Source organism: Clarias gariepinus, chromosome 18, assembly GCF_024256425.1.
Source record: "Clarias gariepinus isolate MV-2021 ecotype Netherlands chromosome 18, CGAR_prim_01v2, whole genome shotgun sequence".
Lineage (NCBI taxonomy): Eukaryota > Metazoa > Chordata > Actinopteri > Siluriformes > Clariidae > Clarias > Clarias gariepinus.
In genome coordinates, this window is record NC_071117.1 from 13,864,073 (window position 1) to 13,882,763 (window position 18,691).

The 18,691-nt window shown below is 37.6% G+C and overlaps 1 protein-coding gene across 1 annotated transcript in view; it reads left to right on the plus strand.

The window, feature by feature from the left end:
* Positions 1 to 18,691, plus strand: part of vps8 (VPS8 subunit of CORVET complex) — a 109,160-nt gene that overhangs the window by 19,205 nt on the left and 71,264 nt on the right. The window contains exons 19-23 of the mRNA XM_053476992.1: positions 1,447 to 1,536; positions 3,102 to 3,148; positions 13,494 to 13,716; positions 15,249 to 15,338; positions 16,789 to 16,840. Coding sequence (XP_053332967.1) covers positions 1,447 to 1,536; positions 3,102 to 3,148; positions 13,494 to 13,716; positions 15,249 to 15,338; positions 16,789 to 16,840 — 502 coding nt within the window. The remainder of the gene's footprint in view (positions 1 to 1,446; positions 1,537 to 3,101; positions 3,149 to 13,493; positions 13,717 to 15,248; positions 15,339 to 16,788; positions 16,841 to 18,691) is intronic.

Genomic DNA, 18,691 nt, shown 5'->3' on the forward strand with positions numbered 1-18,691 from the left:
ATTAAGAAGTCTTACATATAGCCTCCGAGTAGCGAGTGGTAAAGCGCTTGCCCTATCATCCGGAGATCGCTGGTTCGAACCCCGGGTGATGCTGTTTTCCTCTCACAGCCGGAGGCACAGAGAGAGCTGATTGGCCGAGCTCTCTCAGGGGGGAGGGATGAGAGGTACTTGTGCTCCCACATTAGTCACGGCTCTACAGCCAATCAGGGGCGTCTGTGAGCTCACGCACACGGAAGGAGCGGACAGCTTTCCCCCGAGTGTGTTACTCCGCCCCTAACGGTGCGTGAGCGAGCAGTTCGAAAAGATGGTGGTTCGAAGGAAACACGGGATAGCTTTCGTCCTCCCGACTGAGTGGTTGTAGTAGCCTTGATGTGTGTGGGAGCCTCCTAGTGACGGGGAGTAATTGGCCACGACTAGATTGGGGAGAAAATCGGGGAAAAAAGAATTGGACAGGACCAAATAAAAAAAAAAAAATAAAATTAAAAAAAAGAAGTCTTACATAAAGTGTTAAATTTAATAAGAAAATATGAACAACCACCAGTGTATGTGTTATGAAATGAAATTTGTACAATAGGAGTATAGATGGGTGTTTGAGGGCGTTTTCACATTGCACTCGTTACAGAGAACACCCCAAAGTCTGGTTAATTTTGATCAATGAGAACACGATCGTTCTGTACTCGGGAACCGTGCCGAAACGGTGGAAACGGTGGTCTTGTGAGCGATTTTATATATCCATTTATACTTTAATTTCAAGATATCAATAACATCAGGCGTTATATTAGTCACAGGTTAATATAATACCTGTATAATACGGGTAGTTCCCGACTTACTAACGAGTTCCATTCCGTCAGCACGTTTGTAAGACTGATTTGTTCTTAAGTCAGACAAAGTGAGCTTTTGACACAAATATAAAATGTAAAGCATACCAATCCACTTGAGTAAAATCTGTCCTCTTTCCACCCACTGCCATCATGTGTCAAAAAACCATAATCGCTCCTAAGAAAATAAATCTCACAGTGAAATGTAACAGTGTTGTCGCTGCTCATTAAAATCGCAAGGGGAATCCCAGACGCCATTTTGTCTCAGAGCAGTTATCCACTGTTTTGTCTAGTGATGTCTGTTTTGTTGAGGATTTTCCGAAATTAAGATTATGCAGTGTCTTTTTTTGTACAATACATGTGAGCTACTTCCGTGATTGAAGCGGAATTAAAACCGCGGTCTGTTTGTATCTGCGTAAATTTGTAACTCGAATGTTTGTAATTTGCGGACTACCTGTAATATAAACACTGACCAGTGGGAGAGTGGGGAGAGCTGAGCAATTATTTCTTAGCACAGTACAAAGCGCCTTATGTGAAAACGCCAAAGTCAAATTTTATTTCATAATACATGTACTATGCATCAGTCTGTGTGAAACAGCAGTAAAGCTTCTCTCTCGTCTTGTCACAGATGGTGGAGATCTTGTTCCAGTATGTAGAGCGTTCGCTAAAGAAGTGTCCTGAACAGGGCAAGATCCAGCTTCTGGAACAACACTTTCAGGTAGATGAAGCTATAGAAGCCCTTATATCACCTTCCATACTTTTATCATTTATTTATGTCTAGGTATTGTTATTGCTTTATTCTTGCTTTGTATCACTGATGTTATTGGCTATGTTCACATTACCAACCTGAAGTGATTCAGATCTGAATTTTTATTTATTTATTTAAATTTTTTATATGGCTGGCTGAGCAAAGGATTGTCATAAATGTCATAAATGATCTAAAAAAAAACCCCTGAAAAATGTGGCTTGTAATGTGAACATAGCACAAGAAAATGGTTTAAGATGTTTTTTAGTCCTCCAGCCGATTGGTAAGAAGAATTTGTAAGAATCAAATTTCTGAGGGAAAAAAAATTCTGAATTTTGAATTTTGAAAAAATGACTTTAATCAGAATAATAACTTCAGAATTTAAAATTTGGAGATTATAGTCAGAATTCTGTGGAAAAAAGTCACAACCTAGTTTGAATGGTGGCCATTATCCTCTTCTGTAAATATGCAAATGTTTCATAAACATTTCCAAATGATTTTGTAAGAGAAGTAACTAGTAGAGCTGAGCAATTTGATCAGTGTTTTCTTAATCAATTACGTTAATTAACTTGATGGGTTCGTTTTTGATTCAGAACCAATTCCTACTATAATTAGTCATATGAAATGTTAGATTCTCAAAAATGGACAAATGCTGTAAAAATATTCTATGGTCTCTGCAAACCGATTCTTTTTTCGTGTTTGCTGAGAATTTAATTTATTCTCCTACTATTAAGTTATGCTTGGTAGAAAAAAATTGCATTGTATGAGGTGGACATTTAAACAATCAAGCTACACAGCATTAAAATGCATATTAGATACTTTGAGTAGTTTTTACTAGTTAGTAAATAATGATTTTTAATTGAATTAAAAATCACAATGCCCCAAAATCAACCAGAAAGTCACAGCTCTAGTCACTAGAGACCACACATCATTTTTTTTTATTAAAGTAGAGTTCACACGGGACACCAGTTTAAAAGGCCATCATGTGATTTCTACACACTGCACATCAATTTGCATATTTTATTATTGTTAACAATTTAACTATTTGTTAATCTTCAAGAGTATTAATGCACATTTTAAAACAAAATTATACTTGTTATATGTCTGCATTTTTTAAAGGTGTAGCTGTTTTATGATACTATATTGCCACGAAAATTATCTTGTCAATATTTAATATCTTAAATAAAGACAGTTTTGTGTTTCCTGACACCATAGACAAGCTATAGCTTTAATCACATGACAAACGAACACGTTCACATCTTCATCCAGAAGCCAAATCGGCATCAGAGCGTCAGAAGGGGGCGTGGCCTAAAGTTAGAATCGTACATTCGAAGTGAAGCAAGAACAACATGATTTTACATTTGATGTGAAGCTACAGATGCAACCTATTATGTTTAAATACAGATATCATGTTTAAGACTTTGAAGCTCAAGGTTGTATCATTAACGAGCGTCAGTCATGAGCCAGGAAGAGCCGAAATGGAGGTGGTGTCAGCTCTTCTCTCACCCTACGCACTCGTTTTCTCTCTGTCTCTTTAGGACATGATTCCTGTCATGGTGGATTACTGTCTGCTCCTGCAGAGGACGTAAGTCATGCATCCGGCACTGAAAACACCCTACAGCTCTGCCACACACACACACACACACACACGCACACGCACACACACACGCACACACACGCACACAGTGTTGTTCGTGTGTGTGTATGTCATAGAACATTTATATAGGTCAGATTTATACAGCAAAAAAGCAGCATTACCTTCAACTCCAATTTCAAGACATTACACATCAGATTAATATGTTGCATGATACATATTTCTGCGCAAGAAACTGCTTGAAAATAGCCAAAGAACATATCTACACTTGTACTGTCATTAAAAACAACAAGATCTATGAATATGAATCAATATATAAGTGAGACACACCCTAAATCCCATGTCTAAGCTGTTATTTGCATAATCATAGCAGCCCAAAGTGTAATAATATATACAGAATAATAGGCAGAATAAAAAAAATAGGGAAATGAATATGAAATGTGTAAAAAAAAAAAAAAAAAAAAATGTATGAATCAAAATAATCAGCTTGTTTCTGATGATGAAGCCAAGAGCGAGAAAAGGCTCCCTGAGATGGCCATGTAAAGAAACCTTGAGAGGAACCAGACTCAGCAGGGAACCCCTCCTCATTTGGGTGATAACAGATAGCAGGGATTTATCAGCTCTCATACTGGGTGTTCGGCAGCTGGAAGTTCAGGATGAAACATTTTCAGTTTGATAAAATGTTGTGGCAAATTGGCTAACTTATCAGCCAAGTTCAGGTGCGTTGAAGGTTCACTGCCGCGCAATCATTTGCATAATGTGCGTTATTGGTCAAAATTGATTTTGTGACATCATAACCTTAGGTTAAATCCTATGTTTTTGTTTTTTTAATCAAAGTAGCTGCTTTTTTAAATTAGCAAAAATCTTCCCTTATGAGTTTTTTTCAAAACAAATTGACACTCCAGTCTGTATAAACATTTGAATAGGAGGTCAAAAAACTTAAGATAAAAAAAAAAACTCAGCTCAGGATTACTTTGAGCAGCTCTTTCCTTCTGTCATGTGCATTTTATCTGTCTGGTCACCATCTGTCTGTTTCTGTGTGTACAGTATTTGAAGTAATAATTTTCAGATCCTAAAAATACACACTGAGCAGCAGGTCAGTCCCCCAGAATCGGCGCAGTTTTGAGTCTTAATATGATGCTGAGATCTTTAGCACTTGCCAGTTAGTTGAAAGCAAAGGCGTGCGTATGCACATATCTGCATCTGCGTCTGCAGCTCAGCACCTCATGGAGTCTGTTCAAGAGAAGAACAAGGAAGAAGAGATTTCCTTTAACTCCCACGCGTCCCCAGTGAGACCTCGGTGCACTTTTTGACACCTCGTTGCTTTAATTGCTCCTCTTGAACTTGAGAGCAGACGTTCAGCTTTTGACACATTGCTTCTATTAACCTCCGGTCTCCAGCTGTTCTCAAATCAGATTTTTTTTTTATTTTTATATTTTACTTTTTTTTTTTTTTGGGCCTATGAGGATAGTTAAAGAGCTCTTTAAATTCAAGGGTACTTCAGTCTCTGGGTGCTCAGCATGTTTTGGGGGTTAAGACCATCATGTCTGCTTTTGAAGGTCATTACTAGCTGTTTGTGCGGCAATTGAAGACCACATTTAATTTAAAATAATGATGACTTTGAAATATTTTAAACTCATTTGGGGGACAAAACTGTTCCTGATAGTTGCTAAAATGCTAAATTTTTTCTTTAAGGTAAAATCTATAACATTTTAAATCTAGTATTAGTAATTATACTTCAGTATACCAAAAATATCTAAAAACACTGAAGCAGGGTCTTACTGTATAGTAGGATTAAGTAAAAATATTTTTTTACATTATTAAATAATTTCATTTTATTATTATAAAATATTTGTGTCATTCTCAAAACCTTTTGCCCCGGCTGTACAGAAACATACCGCTTCACGATTCATAAACACACTGTACATGTCTCATGAGTTGTATCAGACCTGTCCTCTATAATTGTATTTCTGTTTATTTCACTATGAAGGGTTCGTACACTCAGCTGGTTTTTTGCACCGCTTTCTGTCCAAGGATATTAGTGTTTACCTTTATGTGACCCCGCGAATGGTTTAGCCCTTATTCTGTTGTATCTCATAAAAAACATATGAGGCACTTCAGCTCAATATTAAACATGTGGGCATATTGAATCTTATATCACTGAAAGTGCCCGGTTGTTTACAGAATTATACTAAAACTAGATTTCTCAGATGGACCACTGGGTCTGTGTGCCTTTTAAAAAGAGAAATTACACAAAGATATTGAGAAAGAACATCTCATACAGATGAGGTCTTGGATATAAAAACTATGCTTCATAGGACAAGAATTTTACACATCCCATCACTCTATCCCATACAGTATAACAGAAATCAATATAAGCATGCATATTGATTCGTCTCTTTTTGTGCCAAGTGAACCTATAACGTTTCTTAGAGGGTAGGGCCAAGTTTGTCTCTCTCCTTCTTACTTTTTCTCTTTCTCTTCTTTCTTCACTCTCTCACTTAATCCTACTATACAGTAAAGTCCAGTTGTGTGTCCTACGGAACCATAGTCGTGTCACCACAATAAAAAGCATGAACATACCAAAGCACTCCAAAAAACACAGTAATGTTTACTTCTTCCTACAATAGCAGTAAAAATAATGGCAGTTTTGCTTGCTGCATATTTGCAGTAGTGATTTAATTGCCCATGGTGGGCTTAATGGTTGTACAATTCATGTTGATGTGAGTTAACAAACTCTTTTGTTCATTAGCATTTTAATAACTAGCATATTTGAAGGAAGCTGGCTGTTGCGGCAGTTAACATAACATAATATAAAGGCACATAACATAACATAATATAAAGGCACTTTATGTTACTTTTATGTTACATTTTTATAATAGTATTTCACAATACTAACACCACAATGTAACTAGGCTAACACAAGGATACACATTTACATATTTTATTTCATTTAGGGAGCACAAAATATGCTCAGGTATTTTGGCAGAGTGGGATGTCTGGAATTTCTACTTACTTTAACTTAAGGCCAACAGCAAACTGAACATCAATGGGTCGATTGAACATCCGTATGAAGAAACAAAGAATGTTAAGCGATAAATGGTAATGGAGTGAGCCATTCATGCGGATATTCATCTTCACAGAATGTGAGAAGCTAACGATTTAGCTCGCCAACATGCAGCTGTATGTTTTATTACGGATATTATATAGTCACAAAGAAAGTGGAGAAAAATCCGTAATAGCAACATTTCTCTCGGATATGTAGGTAAATATTTGAGAAAATGTATAGGATGGGTAAAATAGCACCGTTCTTTCACCTAGCATGGAAACAGATCTGTCAGAGGATATTGACGTCGGAAATTACGACTATCACAGGAGTGCGCTGATGCTCTTTGGAGTACATTAATCTGACAGGAGAAAACTCTTTCTTCCTCTCTTGTTCTCTCACACACTCGCGCACACATGCACAGTATCCGGAGGCTAAGCTCACACAGATACACTCATTAATGTCTTGAACATCAGCTTGAGTTTAGCAAGAGTGGAAATTCTCCCTCACATTTCATCATCATCCCCCTCCTCATCCCTCTCCATCTGTCCCTGTTTCATCTGCATTTCAGTGATAGCTAGTAACACTTTAGTGCACACACAGACACACAGACACACACACACGCAAGCGCACACGCTCCGTTTTTCTTTATACGCTGTGAAAATGTCATCTTGGCTGCTAGGGCCTGTCTTGGTTTTACAGCCAGTTCCCAGTATGTGTTAAATTTTCTCTCTAAGGAGAATCTCGTTTGTCATGTAAACACCTTGTGTGTGTAATGAGCGGCCCTTGTTTCTCATGTCCTCACATGCCTTGTCTGTATCGGTGATGAGAATGAGAAAACTGTCAATTATTTTTCTTTTTTTTCTTTTTTACAGTCATGTACTGTATATTGGAATAGAGAGACTTATTCTCTTATTCTGAACACACTTCGAGTTGAGCTATGACTAGAGATGTGATTACATCTGTGTTTTAAACTTATAGTATCTTAGGTAAAATTGGAGCTCACGAACTATGACCTCAGCCCCATGTCATCATAGTGTGTAAGGGGCCCTTTTGTTCTTCTAGGGATTTTATTTTCCCTAGTATCTGGGGTCTTAATTTGCTCAAAAAGTCATGACAATCAGCACACAGGTTGAAATCTTCTGCCATTAGGACCCCTGAGTCTCTGGGCCCTGGGCGTGGCACAAGGCGTTCATAAGAGGTTTTGCTGCATAGCTCAAACACACTTGCACGTATGAACGCGAAACCCGGTACACATTTTTTGTAGATCTCAACAGATTTCGCTATGCATGTCATGGGCTCTACTCTACTCAACAGGACGCCAGTTATTTAGGGTTTTTGTGAAATGCACCGAGTGGAATTTGATATATTTGATATGTCGCCACCAAACCGGGCCAATGTAATCTCAGTACATTTAGGATGCAAGATTTTTGATTTCTTAAATGGGGCAGCTGTGCTTACACCTTAAACCTACGGAGAAAAGCAGTTAATAACTTTCTGTGTGACATTATATTGAGTGACATCATAGTGTGATACATCTGGAGCTTTTGGAGGTCTAAACATAAAATTCCCTTTTTTCTAAACTTAATGGTATTGGTATATCCCCTTTAAACGCATGTGGCCACTGTGCCCATCGTCTTTCTGGTGCACCTGCGTGGCAATGGCGCAGGATGCTTTTACCTTGAATTTATGCTGAAGATTGGCTAATAATTTTCTGAGTCACATAATTTTTAGTGACATCTTAGTGTGAATGTGAAACCCGGTACACGTTTCCTGTAGATCTCAACAAAAAATTTTGCTATGCATGGGCTCTACTCTACTTAACAGGATGTCAGTTATTTTGGGGTTGTTTGCGAAATGCACCCAGTGGAATTTGATGTTCTCCTCCTAGGGTCAATATGATCTGGGTCAATATGATCTGAAGACATCGTGGAGAGATTTTTGATCTATCAAACGGTTCACCTGTGGCGATACCTTAAAGTTATGCTGAAAATTGGCTAATAATTTTCTAAATGACATCATAGTGTAATGCATTTTTTTAACAGCATCTGGGGCATTTTGGGAGGCCTTAACGTTCTCAAAAAGCGCACAGGTTGTGTGGTGTGCCCGGGTGGCGATGGCACATGGTGCTTGGTGCCCGCATCTTTCATTTTGTGCTGTTATGAACAAAACCCTAAGCCGTAAAAGATTTATGAAGACCCTGATCTATAAGATCTCAAATAAAGACCAGATACAGAATATCTCATATCTTGTATGCACTTTTTTTTCTGCCCACAACCTTCAGAATGTTGAAGGTTGCACTCAATAGTGGATGAATAAACGAGTCTCCTGTGTTTGCTAAAGAGCTACGGGATAGGTCTGTGGTTGATGTGAGCTGCCCTTGGTCACGACTATTGCCAAAGTTATCCAATTCTAGTGAAACGAGACCTTCAGCTTATGAGATTAGAGGATATCGTGCAGGTGTTTTCAAAATGTGCTATTTTTTTTTTCATGTGCTGTGACAAGTTTAAATCTCAGAGAGGCTCCCAGAAGAGCTAATAATGTGTCAAGTATAAAACTGACAGTGACGCAGGCGTGGTATGAACTTGGCATAAGAGTGTAATTTCTGTTTAGAGGATAAATGTAAATATAAAGGAACTGTCACTTTTTTAACGCTTGTGATTCGTTTTCAATTTCTAAGACGTTTCACACATTTTTTCAGCTTTCTGTCAGAGCTGTGTGATGTTGATTGATCCAATAAATTCTTTAAGTTTGACAAAAATATACTACAGCGCAGGATCAGCCAGGATCCAGCGCCCCGGAGCAGGGTTAAGAGACTTGTTTAAGTGCTCAAAAGGGTCAGCTTGGCGCTGCTGGGGCTCAAACCCCTGACCTTCCAATCCGTCTTAACGTGTTTTTTTTTTTTTTTTTTTTTTTTGATAAATCTGTGTAAGTCAGTATTACCTTTAGTTGTATTGATTAACCTGTACGTTGCAGTTCTACTTTTGAATAGAAACAAGTTTTGTAATTGTTAAGTCAAACATATATTAGATGGATTATTTTGCTGTTTGCTTTTTAAAAACACAAAGTTTACAAAGAGGCTTAAAAGCAAAGCATAATTATCTCCAGGGTTTCCTCTCACACTGCTTTATTTTTCTCCCACAGTCCAACGCCATGTAGAATTAGGTTAATTGGCATTTTATAATTGCTCATAATGTGTGTGTGTGTGTGCTTAAGTGCCCTACAATGGATTGGCACTCTGTCCAGGGTGTGCCCCACGGATTGTGTTTACTGACGGTGGTTTCTGGAAGTATTCCTGGACCCATTTAGTAATGTCAATGACACAATTCTGCCGATGAGTGATGCAGTGTCGTCTGAGGGCCCACGGGCATCCAACAAAGGTCTTCGCCCTCGTCTCTTACACACAGAGATTTCAACTGCAATTTGCAATTACTTTGCAATTTGACGCTGAGGAAAGTTGTTTTTAAAGTATTTCACAATCTTTTTATGTACTTTTTAACAGAATGGAGAGGCTCTGCACATCTTTACTTCTGAGAGACTCTGTCTCTCTAAAACATCCCTTTTATAGCTAATCATATTACAGAGCTGATGTCAATTAACTGAATTAGTTGCTAGATGTTCTCCCAGCTAAATCTTTTCCAATTTTCTCCCTAATTTAGTCGTGGCCAATTCCTCCCCGTCACTAGTACTATAGTAGTACTATAATAGTACTACTTCTATTAAGGCTCGCCCTACGGGAGGGCGAAGACTATCCCGTGTTTCCTCCGAACCGTGTGACGTCAGCCGACCGCATCTTTTCGAACTGCTTGCTCACGCACCGTTAGGGGCGGAAGAACACACTCGGAGGAAAGAGCTAGCCGCCCGCTAGGCGCCCCGATTGGCTGTAGAGCCGTGATTAATGTGGGAGCGCAGGTACCTCTCATTCCTTCCCCCTGAGAGAGCTCGGCCAATCAGCTCTCTCTGTGCCTCCGGCTGTGAGAGGAAAACAGCATCACTCGGGGTTCGAACCAGCGATCTCCGGATGATAGGGCGAGTGCTTTACAACTGCGCCACTTGGAGGCTCTCATTTATTCATAAAAATTGATAAAGAAATGGACACCACTGTCAAACATAAATTTCTAAAATTTTAAAAAATGATTGAGTGAAATGTCCTACCTGTTGAAAATCTGATCTGTTTTCAGGGGCTTTTGTTTTACAAGTTATACCTGAGAAGTAATTTGTTTAGACTTACAGAATATATTTTATCATAATCACGACCATGTAAAGTTATGGAGTGACAGATGAAAAGAGTTTTTACTCAAATTACTTTATTTTAATTGGGTATTTCTGCACTCAGTTGAAACACTCCACAAAACTAATCAGGCATCACCTCAGAGCAGTGTGTGTGTGTGTAATTGCCGAAGTCACCGCTGTGTGTTTTTGGTCGGGTCTGTGTCTGGAAGAAGTTGTTTGATACTTGCAGTTTGCTGGTTTCAAACTATTCGGATGTCTCTGTGGATTTATTATCAGCCTCAACCTCTGGTCTTGTTGTGCTTTCTGTCTCTTTGTCTTTCTCTCGTTCATTATCTCCTTCATTTTTCTTACTTGTTATCTCTGCCCATTCTCTTATCTTTTCCTTACCGTGTGTATTTTAAAGAAAAAGAATCATGCAGTAAGGTTCGGATTTTAAGTTAATTCCCTGCTGCGCTTTTTTTCCTCCTTCTGTTTCATAGAGATTTCGTTGAAACAAGGAAACGGCATTATGCTTCAATTTTTAAACCTTTGAATTGCTCTTTGCTCAGAAGTGCCTTATTCTCTTGAAAGAACAGCTGAACGATTTGACCACGGGGCACATTTTCACATTTGTCAAAAGTGTAAACTTATCCCAGGTGTGCAGTGTTTCTTATACATGTATGCCAAATTGCCAGTTCAATAGGTACAGCTGCCTGGCAGCTATGCGGTACTTGACACATTCACTTACCCAGGCGAAGAATCTAAATATAAATAAGTACAAATAAATGAGCTTTAAATAAAATAAAAAAACAAGAAATGAAATGTCTTAAAGTACCAAACAGCAATGCAACTAAAGTGTCTTGTTATATTAGTCAGATTTTACACAGAGGGATTTCTTTATGATTATTGTTTTACCCAAAGCAGAGATAAACTATACCTTTAGGAGTTTTGCATGTCGGGCATTCACAAGCTAATGGACCCCAGGTTGGTTTTCACAATTGACAAAGGGTTTTGTGATGGAAACTAAAATGTTACATTTTTATTGTTGTATCATTTTTTTACATTTGAACAATTAAGGGTTAAGCGCCTTCCTCAAGGGCCCAAAAGTGGTAACTTGATGGTGCAGGGGTTTGAAACTGGGACCTTTCGTCCCATCAGTAGTCCAATGTCTAAAGCACTGAGCTACCACACTGATCTTTTATATAGAGTAGATCAGACATGCGCAATGCATTTAATGTAGTCCATCAATAACAATGAACTGAAGGATGATCTGAGATTGAATCTGATCAGCAGTGCCAGACTTTCATTTTTGGATCACATTCAAATATTTCTTTTTAATTTCAACTGTGGGCCCTGGGCTTATTCTAGCTTTATAGATGCAGTTTTTTTTTTTTTTTTTGTCAAATCCCCCCTTCTGCATTATAATCGGTTTCAAGAATTCGGCTTTATCTATGATTGGTTAGATCACCGGATAATACGAGAAATAGGAGCCAATCCTAGAGCACGAAGGCGTGACTTAAAGGCAATTTCTATAAGAAACGGAAGTAAACTGGACAGACCACCAGCTCCAAGCAGAGCGCTGTGTGCGGTGAAATGTGCATGGCTCGCACCTCAACACTTGGTTCACACAACCTTATTGTTTTGAAAGCATTAGTATGTACGGTATTTCTGACATCTGTGGTGAACGTCACACTAGATGCAGATGCTGATCAAGCTGCTTGAAAACTCGATGTTGCAGATTATCACCAAATTTCATGGTGATTAAAAAGCGGGGAGGAAATGCAATCTTGAGGCGGTCATTACAACAAAGTAATGATATGAGTTTTGCTGATATTTGTAACTACTAGTTTTGCGTTTCTGGGTTCTTTAAAAAAAAAAACAGATAATTCTGACTTTACTCACTTTATTCAGGGAAACAACAATAGTCAAGAAAACTAATGTGAAAATTTAATGAAACCTTTAACTGGATGTGGAATTAGAAGTGTGACGGTAACTAATGAGTAGAAACCAAAATGGCAAGGTCTGGGCTCATTTGGAAAAAAACTAATTTTGGAAGCCCTGCTCATGTAGTTAAAGCAAACCTTAACAATGTGTAATTAGATTTTTGCACTGAATACTTTTCTTAAATAAGTATCGACTTTTTATTAAAACTAGGATTTTTTTTTCTAAATGCGCCCTTAGTTTTCCTGAACACCGTGTCATAAAGAGAAACTTTTTTTCTTTCTTTCTTTCTTTCTTTTTTTCTTTCTTTCTTTCTTTCTTTCTTTCTTTCTTTCTTTCTTTCTTTCTTTCTTTCTTTCTTTCAAGGTATTTACCCATGTTTGTTATTCAGAACTCTGCAACTGACAGGAGAGTCTGTTTAGTTCCATGGAATTATATTCTGTCTGCGGTTTATAGGTTACAGACTTTAATGATGTAGGCTGTAGGTCACTTCCTTTTCATGTGCTGCATATCAGGTGCTTTATGAACATCACTGCAGCTCAAATGCATTTCACTCGACCTCAGGTTTGTGTGCTTATCAGACTAAATACTGTACCAATATTGTAAGAGTTTACCGTAAGCTTTTATTCATGGTTTGTGTAGAATATTTTTTAATTATAATGTGCATAAAAGAGTGCAGTAAAGTTGCAGTAAGTACAGTAGTTTGGTGTTTGTGTGTGTTTAAGTGATAATCAGCAGACAAGTAATCGAGGTTTGTACTTTGATCAAGTAGCACGGCAGTAGCAGCATGTGACTAATGTCTTCTTCTTTTTTTTAAACCTGTACCAAGTTTAAAGTTTCATAGCATGAGTAAAAAGCAGATAATTTTATTTGTGTGTCAAAAAGAGAATGTATTACAAAGTATGCATTGAATGAACAGAATTTCTTGAATGAAAGGCTATATCACAAAGTAGGTTAAAAAAATCATGTTTTTTTTTTTCAAGTTAAGTTTTTTCTCTTGTCACTGTCACTTCTTTTTTATCGCTATTTTATCTAGATTAAATTTACCCCATTTAAACAAACAATGTGTTCAAACAAACAAATATACAAATTCTATTATTATGAGGCTTATGTTGTTGTGTTTATTTCTTTTTCCAGTGACCTGCTGTTTAACCAGATCTACTCGAGGCTGGTGGAGAACTCGGTGGCTAAGGGCGTCTTCTTGGAGAGTCTCGAGCCGTACATCCTGAGCGAGCGGATTGGCTGCCTGACAGCGCCAGTCATGAGGGACCTTCTCAGTTACTTCCAGGAAAATGGCATGATGGAGAGCGTGGAGGGCTGCCTGGTGCACATGGACATCACCAACCTGGATATACAGCAGGTGGGTGTACTCTCTGGAGTCTGTTTGAGTGTGTGTGTGTGAAATAAGATACCCCGGATAATCATCACCTTCCTTCACATCCATCAACGTTTGTTTTCATTAGTCTGTACTGTATATGTGCAATCAAACCAATGGGGTTGTGTAATTAGCACCTGCGCCGCTTTACCCAGGAAGGCGTGTGAACACTGGCTCACTGCACCCACAGATCCCAGTCACATTGTATCGTGAGCACTTTGATGTTTGAGGGGGGAATCCTAAATTTATACATAAAACATGCATTTGTAAGTACATAATAGATTCGATTATATATACGATTTGCATGATCTGGTTTGATTCACAGTATTGGCTTTTGATTCGATTTGATTCTCTATGTATTTTAAACGAAATTTGTATGATGAAAAGACTGCTTAAATATAAATATATTAAATGTCTAAAATTTTCATTAAACATATAAATTTAATTTATTATTATTTTTTTACATATAAAATTCTGTTTTCCAAGCAGACATTGAGCTCCAAAGTCGGTTAAAATGCCCGATTTCCGCTCGTGTGTGTGTGTGTGTGTGTGTGTGTGGTGTACTTAATGCTCTCTGGCTGTCAAGGCTTTCCGGGGGGAAAAAAAATAAATAAACGTTCATGTGACAGGTGTGTTCTCTTATGTATTTTACTTCCATGGGATGAGGAGACCCCTGGGACCCCTGGTGTTTAAATAGTGTAAGAGCAGTAAATAGTGTAACAGCAGTACATGCTCTGGTAATAGAAATCAAAAATTCCATGATGTGAATCACACATTTCCATCTTTGCATCACAGTGCTTTAAAAACTACCACGGAATACAAATTGAAGCCGTTTCAGAGGCGAGTTCTTTAGGCGAAACACATTTTCAGATAAAATGTGCAGATAATCCGTTCCAGCCACCCCTAAATATTACCAATTTTTGCATCTAAAAACAATCAAAACATTTAGAAAACATATGCAAATGAAGTAAAATATAAAATCCATCTTGGATTCCTCACCAGTTGTTTCAAAAACAAACCTGAAAGTGACTCCCTTTACTCGTCCTCTTGGGATCAGAAACTCGTTTCGCTTGGCTTTCTACTGAGAAAAATTGGCTTCCTTGCAAATTTATTTATATATATTTTTTTTGTGAGGCAAAAATGAGTTTGTATGTTAAGGTACAACTGTAGTAGTATTAATACTGTATATATTTTTTCCTCAGTATTTGGATTTTAAGTCCTGTATTTAGAGTTTTACGTTCACTCCCACAATCACAATCTTCACATCCTTGAGTTTTTTTTGCAGCTTAAATCACTATTTGAATTAAAACCAGCCCTTTGTTTTCACTGCCACGCACTCACTTTGTTCCCTCCGACCCTATTAACTTCACTGAACTTGAATTCTGTACCCCGAGTTCCAGCTTTAACGTTCAGACTAACCGGGTGTTACTTTTTTCCAACACTGCACTCAAGTCCTGCTGCCAGTTCCTGTTAAAGCCCTAACATGTTTATTGTGTGGTGTGTAAATGTGTGTGTAGGTGGTGCAGATGTGTTGGGATAACCAGCTCTACGATGCCATGGTGTACGTGTTCAACAGTGGCATGAATGATTACATCAGCCCCATGGAGGTAACACGCATGCCACAAAGATCTCAGCTCTGTGAAGTAATAGTGTTTTTCCATTAGTATGTCATTGATATGGACGTTTTTTTTTTTGCCACAAAAAAATTTTGAAAGTTTTAGCAAAGTTTGAACACACTAAGCCTTACATTTAACATTAAAATAGATGTAATATCTACTGTCCCTACCATAGCTACAGAAAATACTTCTCTGATCCGCTGGTTTGTTTTTCTCTATTTACGCTACAAGCGAATAGCGCCACCTTGTGTCCTTCAGTTTGTTGTTAGCCTCACGTTCATGAAGGCAGGTTTCCTAAGTAATATCCTAAAAGACGGGAATATTATCAAACAATATTTCTCCAATTAAATTAAAATCTTTCCAGTTAGAGATTTCCAGTTGTGAGGTTAGGTAGGGCTGCCCGTCTTCACCGATCGATCCCGCCTTTAGATCTTGCATTAGAAATGTTTACAAAAATTCAATCTCATCTATGATTCGTTAAGTAATTTAATACATAATGAAATGTAAAGTCAATCAGTGCTTACTGCTCAGGCAAAGATCCAGAGGATGGAATTACAGACAGATGGGAGAGAGACGTTCTTATAGAGTTTACAGATCGGGAATGGAACGAAAGTTTCCTCTCAGAAACTCGTTACATCATGTTATGTTTACATTATGTGGGGGCAAACGCGTTCAGAAAGAATATTCATTTTCTGACAAGAGGGAGAGAACAATCGGAGCATGTGTTAACATAGCTGATATTTACGTATTTGAATGATTGATCAAAGGTTTACACCCCCTCTCATTATTCGATTCTGATTATTAGAGGTTTATTAGGGTCCATGTAGGGTCCGTGCGTCTATTGTGAGCAATACTGATGTTGTAGTGAGTTATAATTGGCTGTATAATTTTACCAGGTGATTTTGTTTTTGCTTTGGGGACTTGTTTGTTGAGGGGAACAGAGAATGACAGAAAGGGGGATGAAGAAAGAGATCGAAGTGTGTGAGTGGTGTAAATTAGATTGTGTGTCTAGACATGGCTGGTACCGGGGCAGCTTTTGTTTTTTGATGAGTTGGGCAATTTTTCAGGTTTGTGAGAGAATAAAGAGTGTGCTGATAGATTTGCTTGGGAAGTTTGTGTGTGTGTGTGTGTGTGTGGGTCTGGGATGAAGTAGTGAATGCACTATTAGCTCAAGAGGCAGATGAAAGCGATGCAGTCGGTGAGATCCTCTGAAGCGCTAGATGAAAGGGAATTGATATTGGAGAATAATTTGTATACCCGCGCACGCACACACACACACACACACACACACGCACACACCTGTCTTCACAGTGTTTAGTTAATGCAGTATATTATCTATCTCTACATCTATCCATCCATAAATTTGTCTATCTGTATCTAGTGCTTTGGGACACGTTTTATGTGGAAATTAATTTTTCTTTCCCTCACTTCCTGTTTTCAGAAACTCTTTCAGGTGATTGGTCCTCCTCTGCGTGAAGGCAGATCTCTCACAGGTACATCTGCTTCCCACAATTCTCTCTGCTTCTATTAATTAGCTTATGTCTATATTAATAAAACGTTGATTACTAAATGCTAAGTAGAGCAATCCCAGAGAGAACACTCCTGTATCAGAGCAAGATCTGCTACCTGCTTGCCTTTAGCTTTAGTGCTAGCAGATTTCCCTTTCGCAACCCTCGATGTTTGCGAGCCAGGACAAGAGAAAATTAGCCGTAGCAATCTGCTATTAATCTGTCTTCAGCTACAGTAAGTTAGTTTGCTAGCTAGTAATGAGTCTCACAGCTTGATAGCAGAAATTGGTACCGCTAATTTCCTGATGAGCCTCCTGCTGCTAGCACACAAACATCTGAGCTAAATTAGCAGATGCCTGAGGTAATTAACTGTTGTTTGTTAATAACGAAGACAACAAACCCAGACAGCCTCTTTTAACAGTCTGAGGAGCATTTTTGCTTCGATGTTTGTGAGATGGGAATAGGAAAGTCCTGAGTACATGTTTAGCAATAATCTGATATGAAGTTGTGCTTTGCTAACAAGAGTTACCTCAGCGTTATTGCTAGCAAGCTAACATAGCTGAAATGGAGCCTGTCTACGTGAGATATTGAGAGAATGTTTTTTTTTTTCTAAAGTTTCTTAAATTTAAGTACATTGTTTACTCAAAAAAAAGATAGGCACACCTTTAAAAACTGAATAATACTTCGCTGCAGCTAGATATTTTAATTGCTGCTAGCTATTTGCTTTTTGTGTTTAAATCTGTATAGAGTTAGAAAAAAAGAATCTGTAAATGAAAAATATTTGCTAGCAGTAAAAAAAGCAAAAAAAAACTATATTGCTTTAAAGTAAGCCATTAAATGACTAGCTAGCTGCTAATTTTGGAAGAGGTTAATTAAATAAGCCATGAACAAGTTAGGTTGCTAGTAACCCAGTGTAAGTACTGTATATATCCAGTGACGAAAACCAATTAACCCAAGTCACTTTATAGATAGAATGATTAAGCAATATCACACGAGAGGGAGTGCTGTTGCGATTAATATCAGTTATGAACAAAGTATCAAGAGTTTCACAAACGCCATTTATTAGCAACGCATTATAATGTGTTCGCGGCCTTAGTCGTTTTTTTTTTTCTTGCAACCTAACTAATGTTTGTTTGTGGAAACCCCGGCAATTTCGCAGAAACCACAAATAACCTCTGCAATTCTTTTATGCCTTTTTTTCATAGCAGTATGTAATTTTTCATGGGTTTTAACGCTAAACCGTTAGGAACAATATAATTTAATAATTAAATAAATATTTATGTAAATTCAGCTACATTTTCATGTAAAATATAATCCTGTATACATTTTCTTGTACTGTAGAACGATTCAAGATTTAAAGAACTTTATTAATCCCAGAGGGAAATTGCTCAAAGAAAGAAAGAACACAAAGCAACCGCAGAGGAAAATGCGACTTACCGTATTTACCCTACAGTACTTGTACCAAAGAAAATGTGCTCGCATGAATTAAATTCAAAATATTTTTCAAATTCAAATTTTATTTGTCACATACACAGTCATACACAGTACGATATGCAGTGAAATGCTTAGACAACTGCTCGTGACCTGAAAATTAAAGACTATAAATAGGAATAGGAAATAAATATAAAAATTTAAATAAAGGGTAAATTTAACTAAGAAAGAATAAAATAAAATATAAAAATTAAAGTTAAAAATAAAATAACTGTACAACAAAAATACACAATATAGAAAATATATAAAGAATATATGAAGAAAAATGGAACATACATGTAGGGTTAACATTTTACATTCCAGCACTAACGTGTTTACCTTTACATCCTTTTTTTTTTTCAAAGA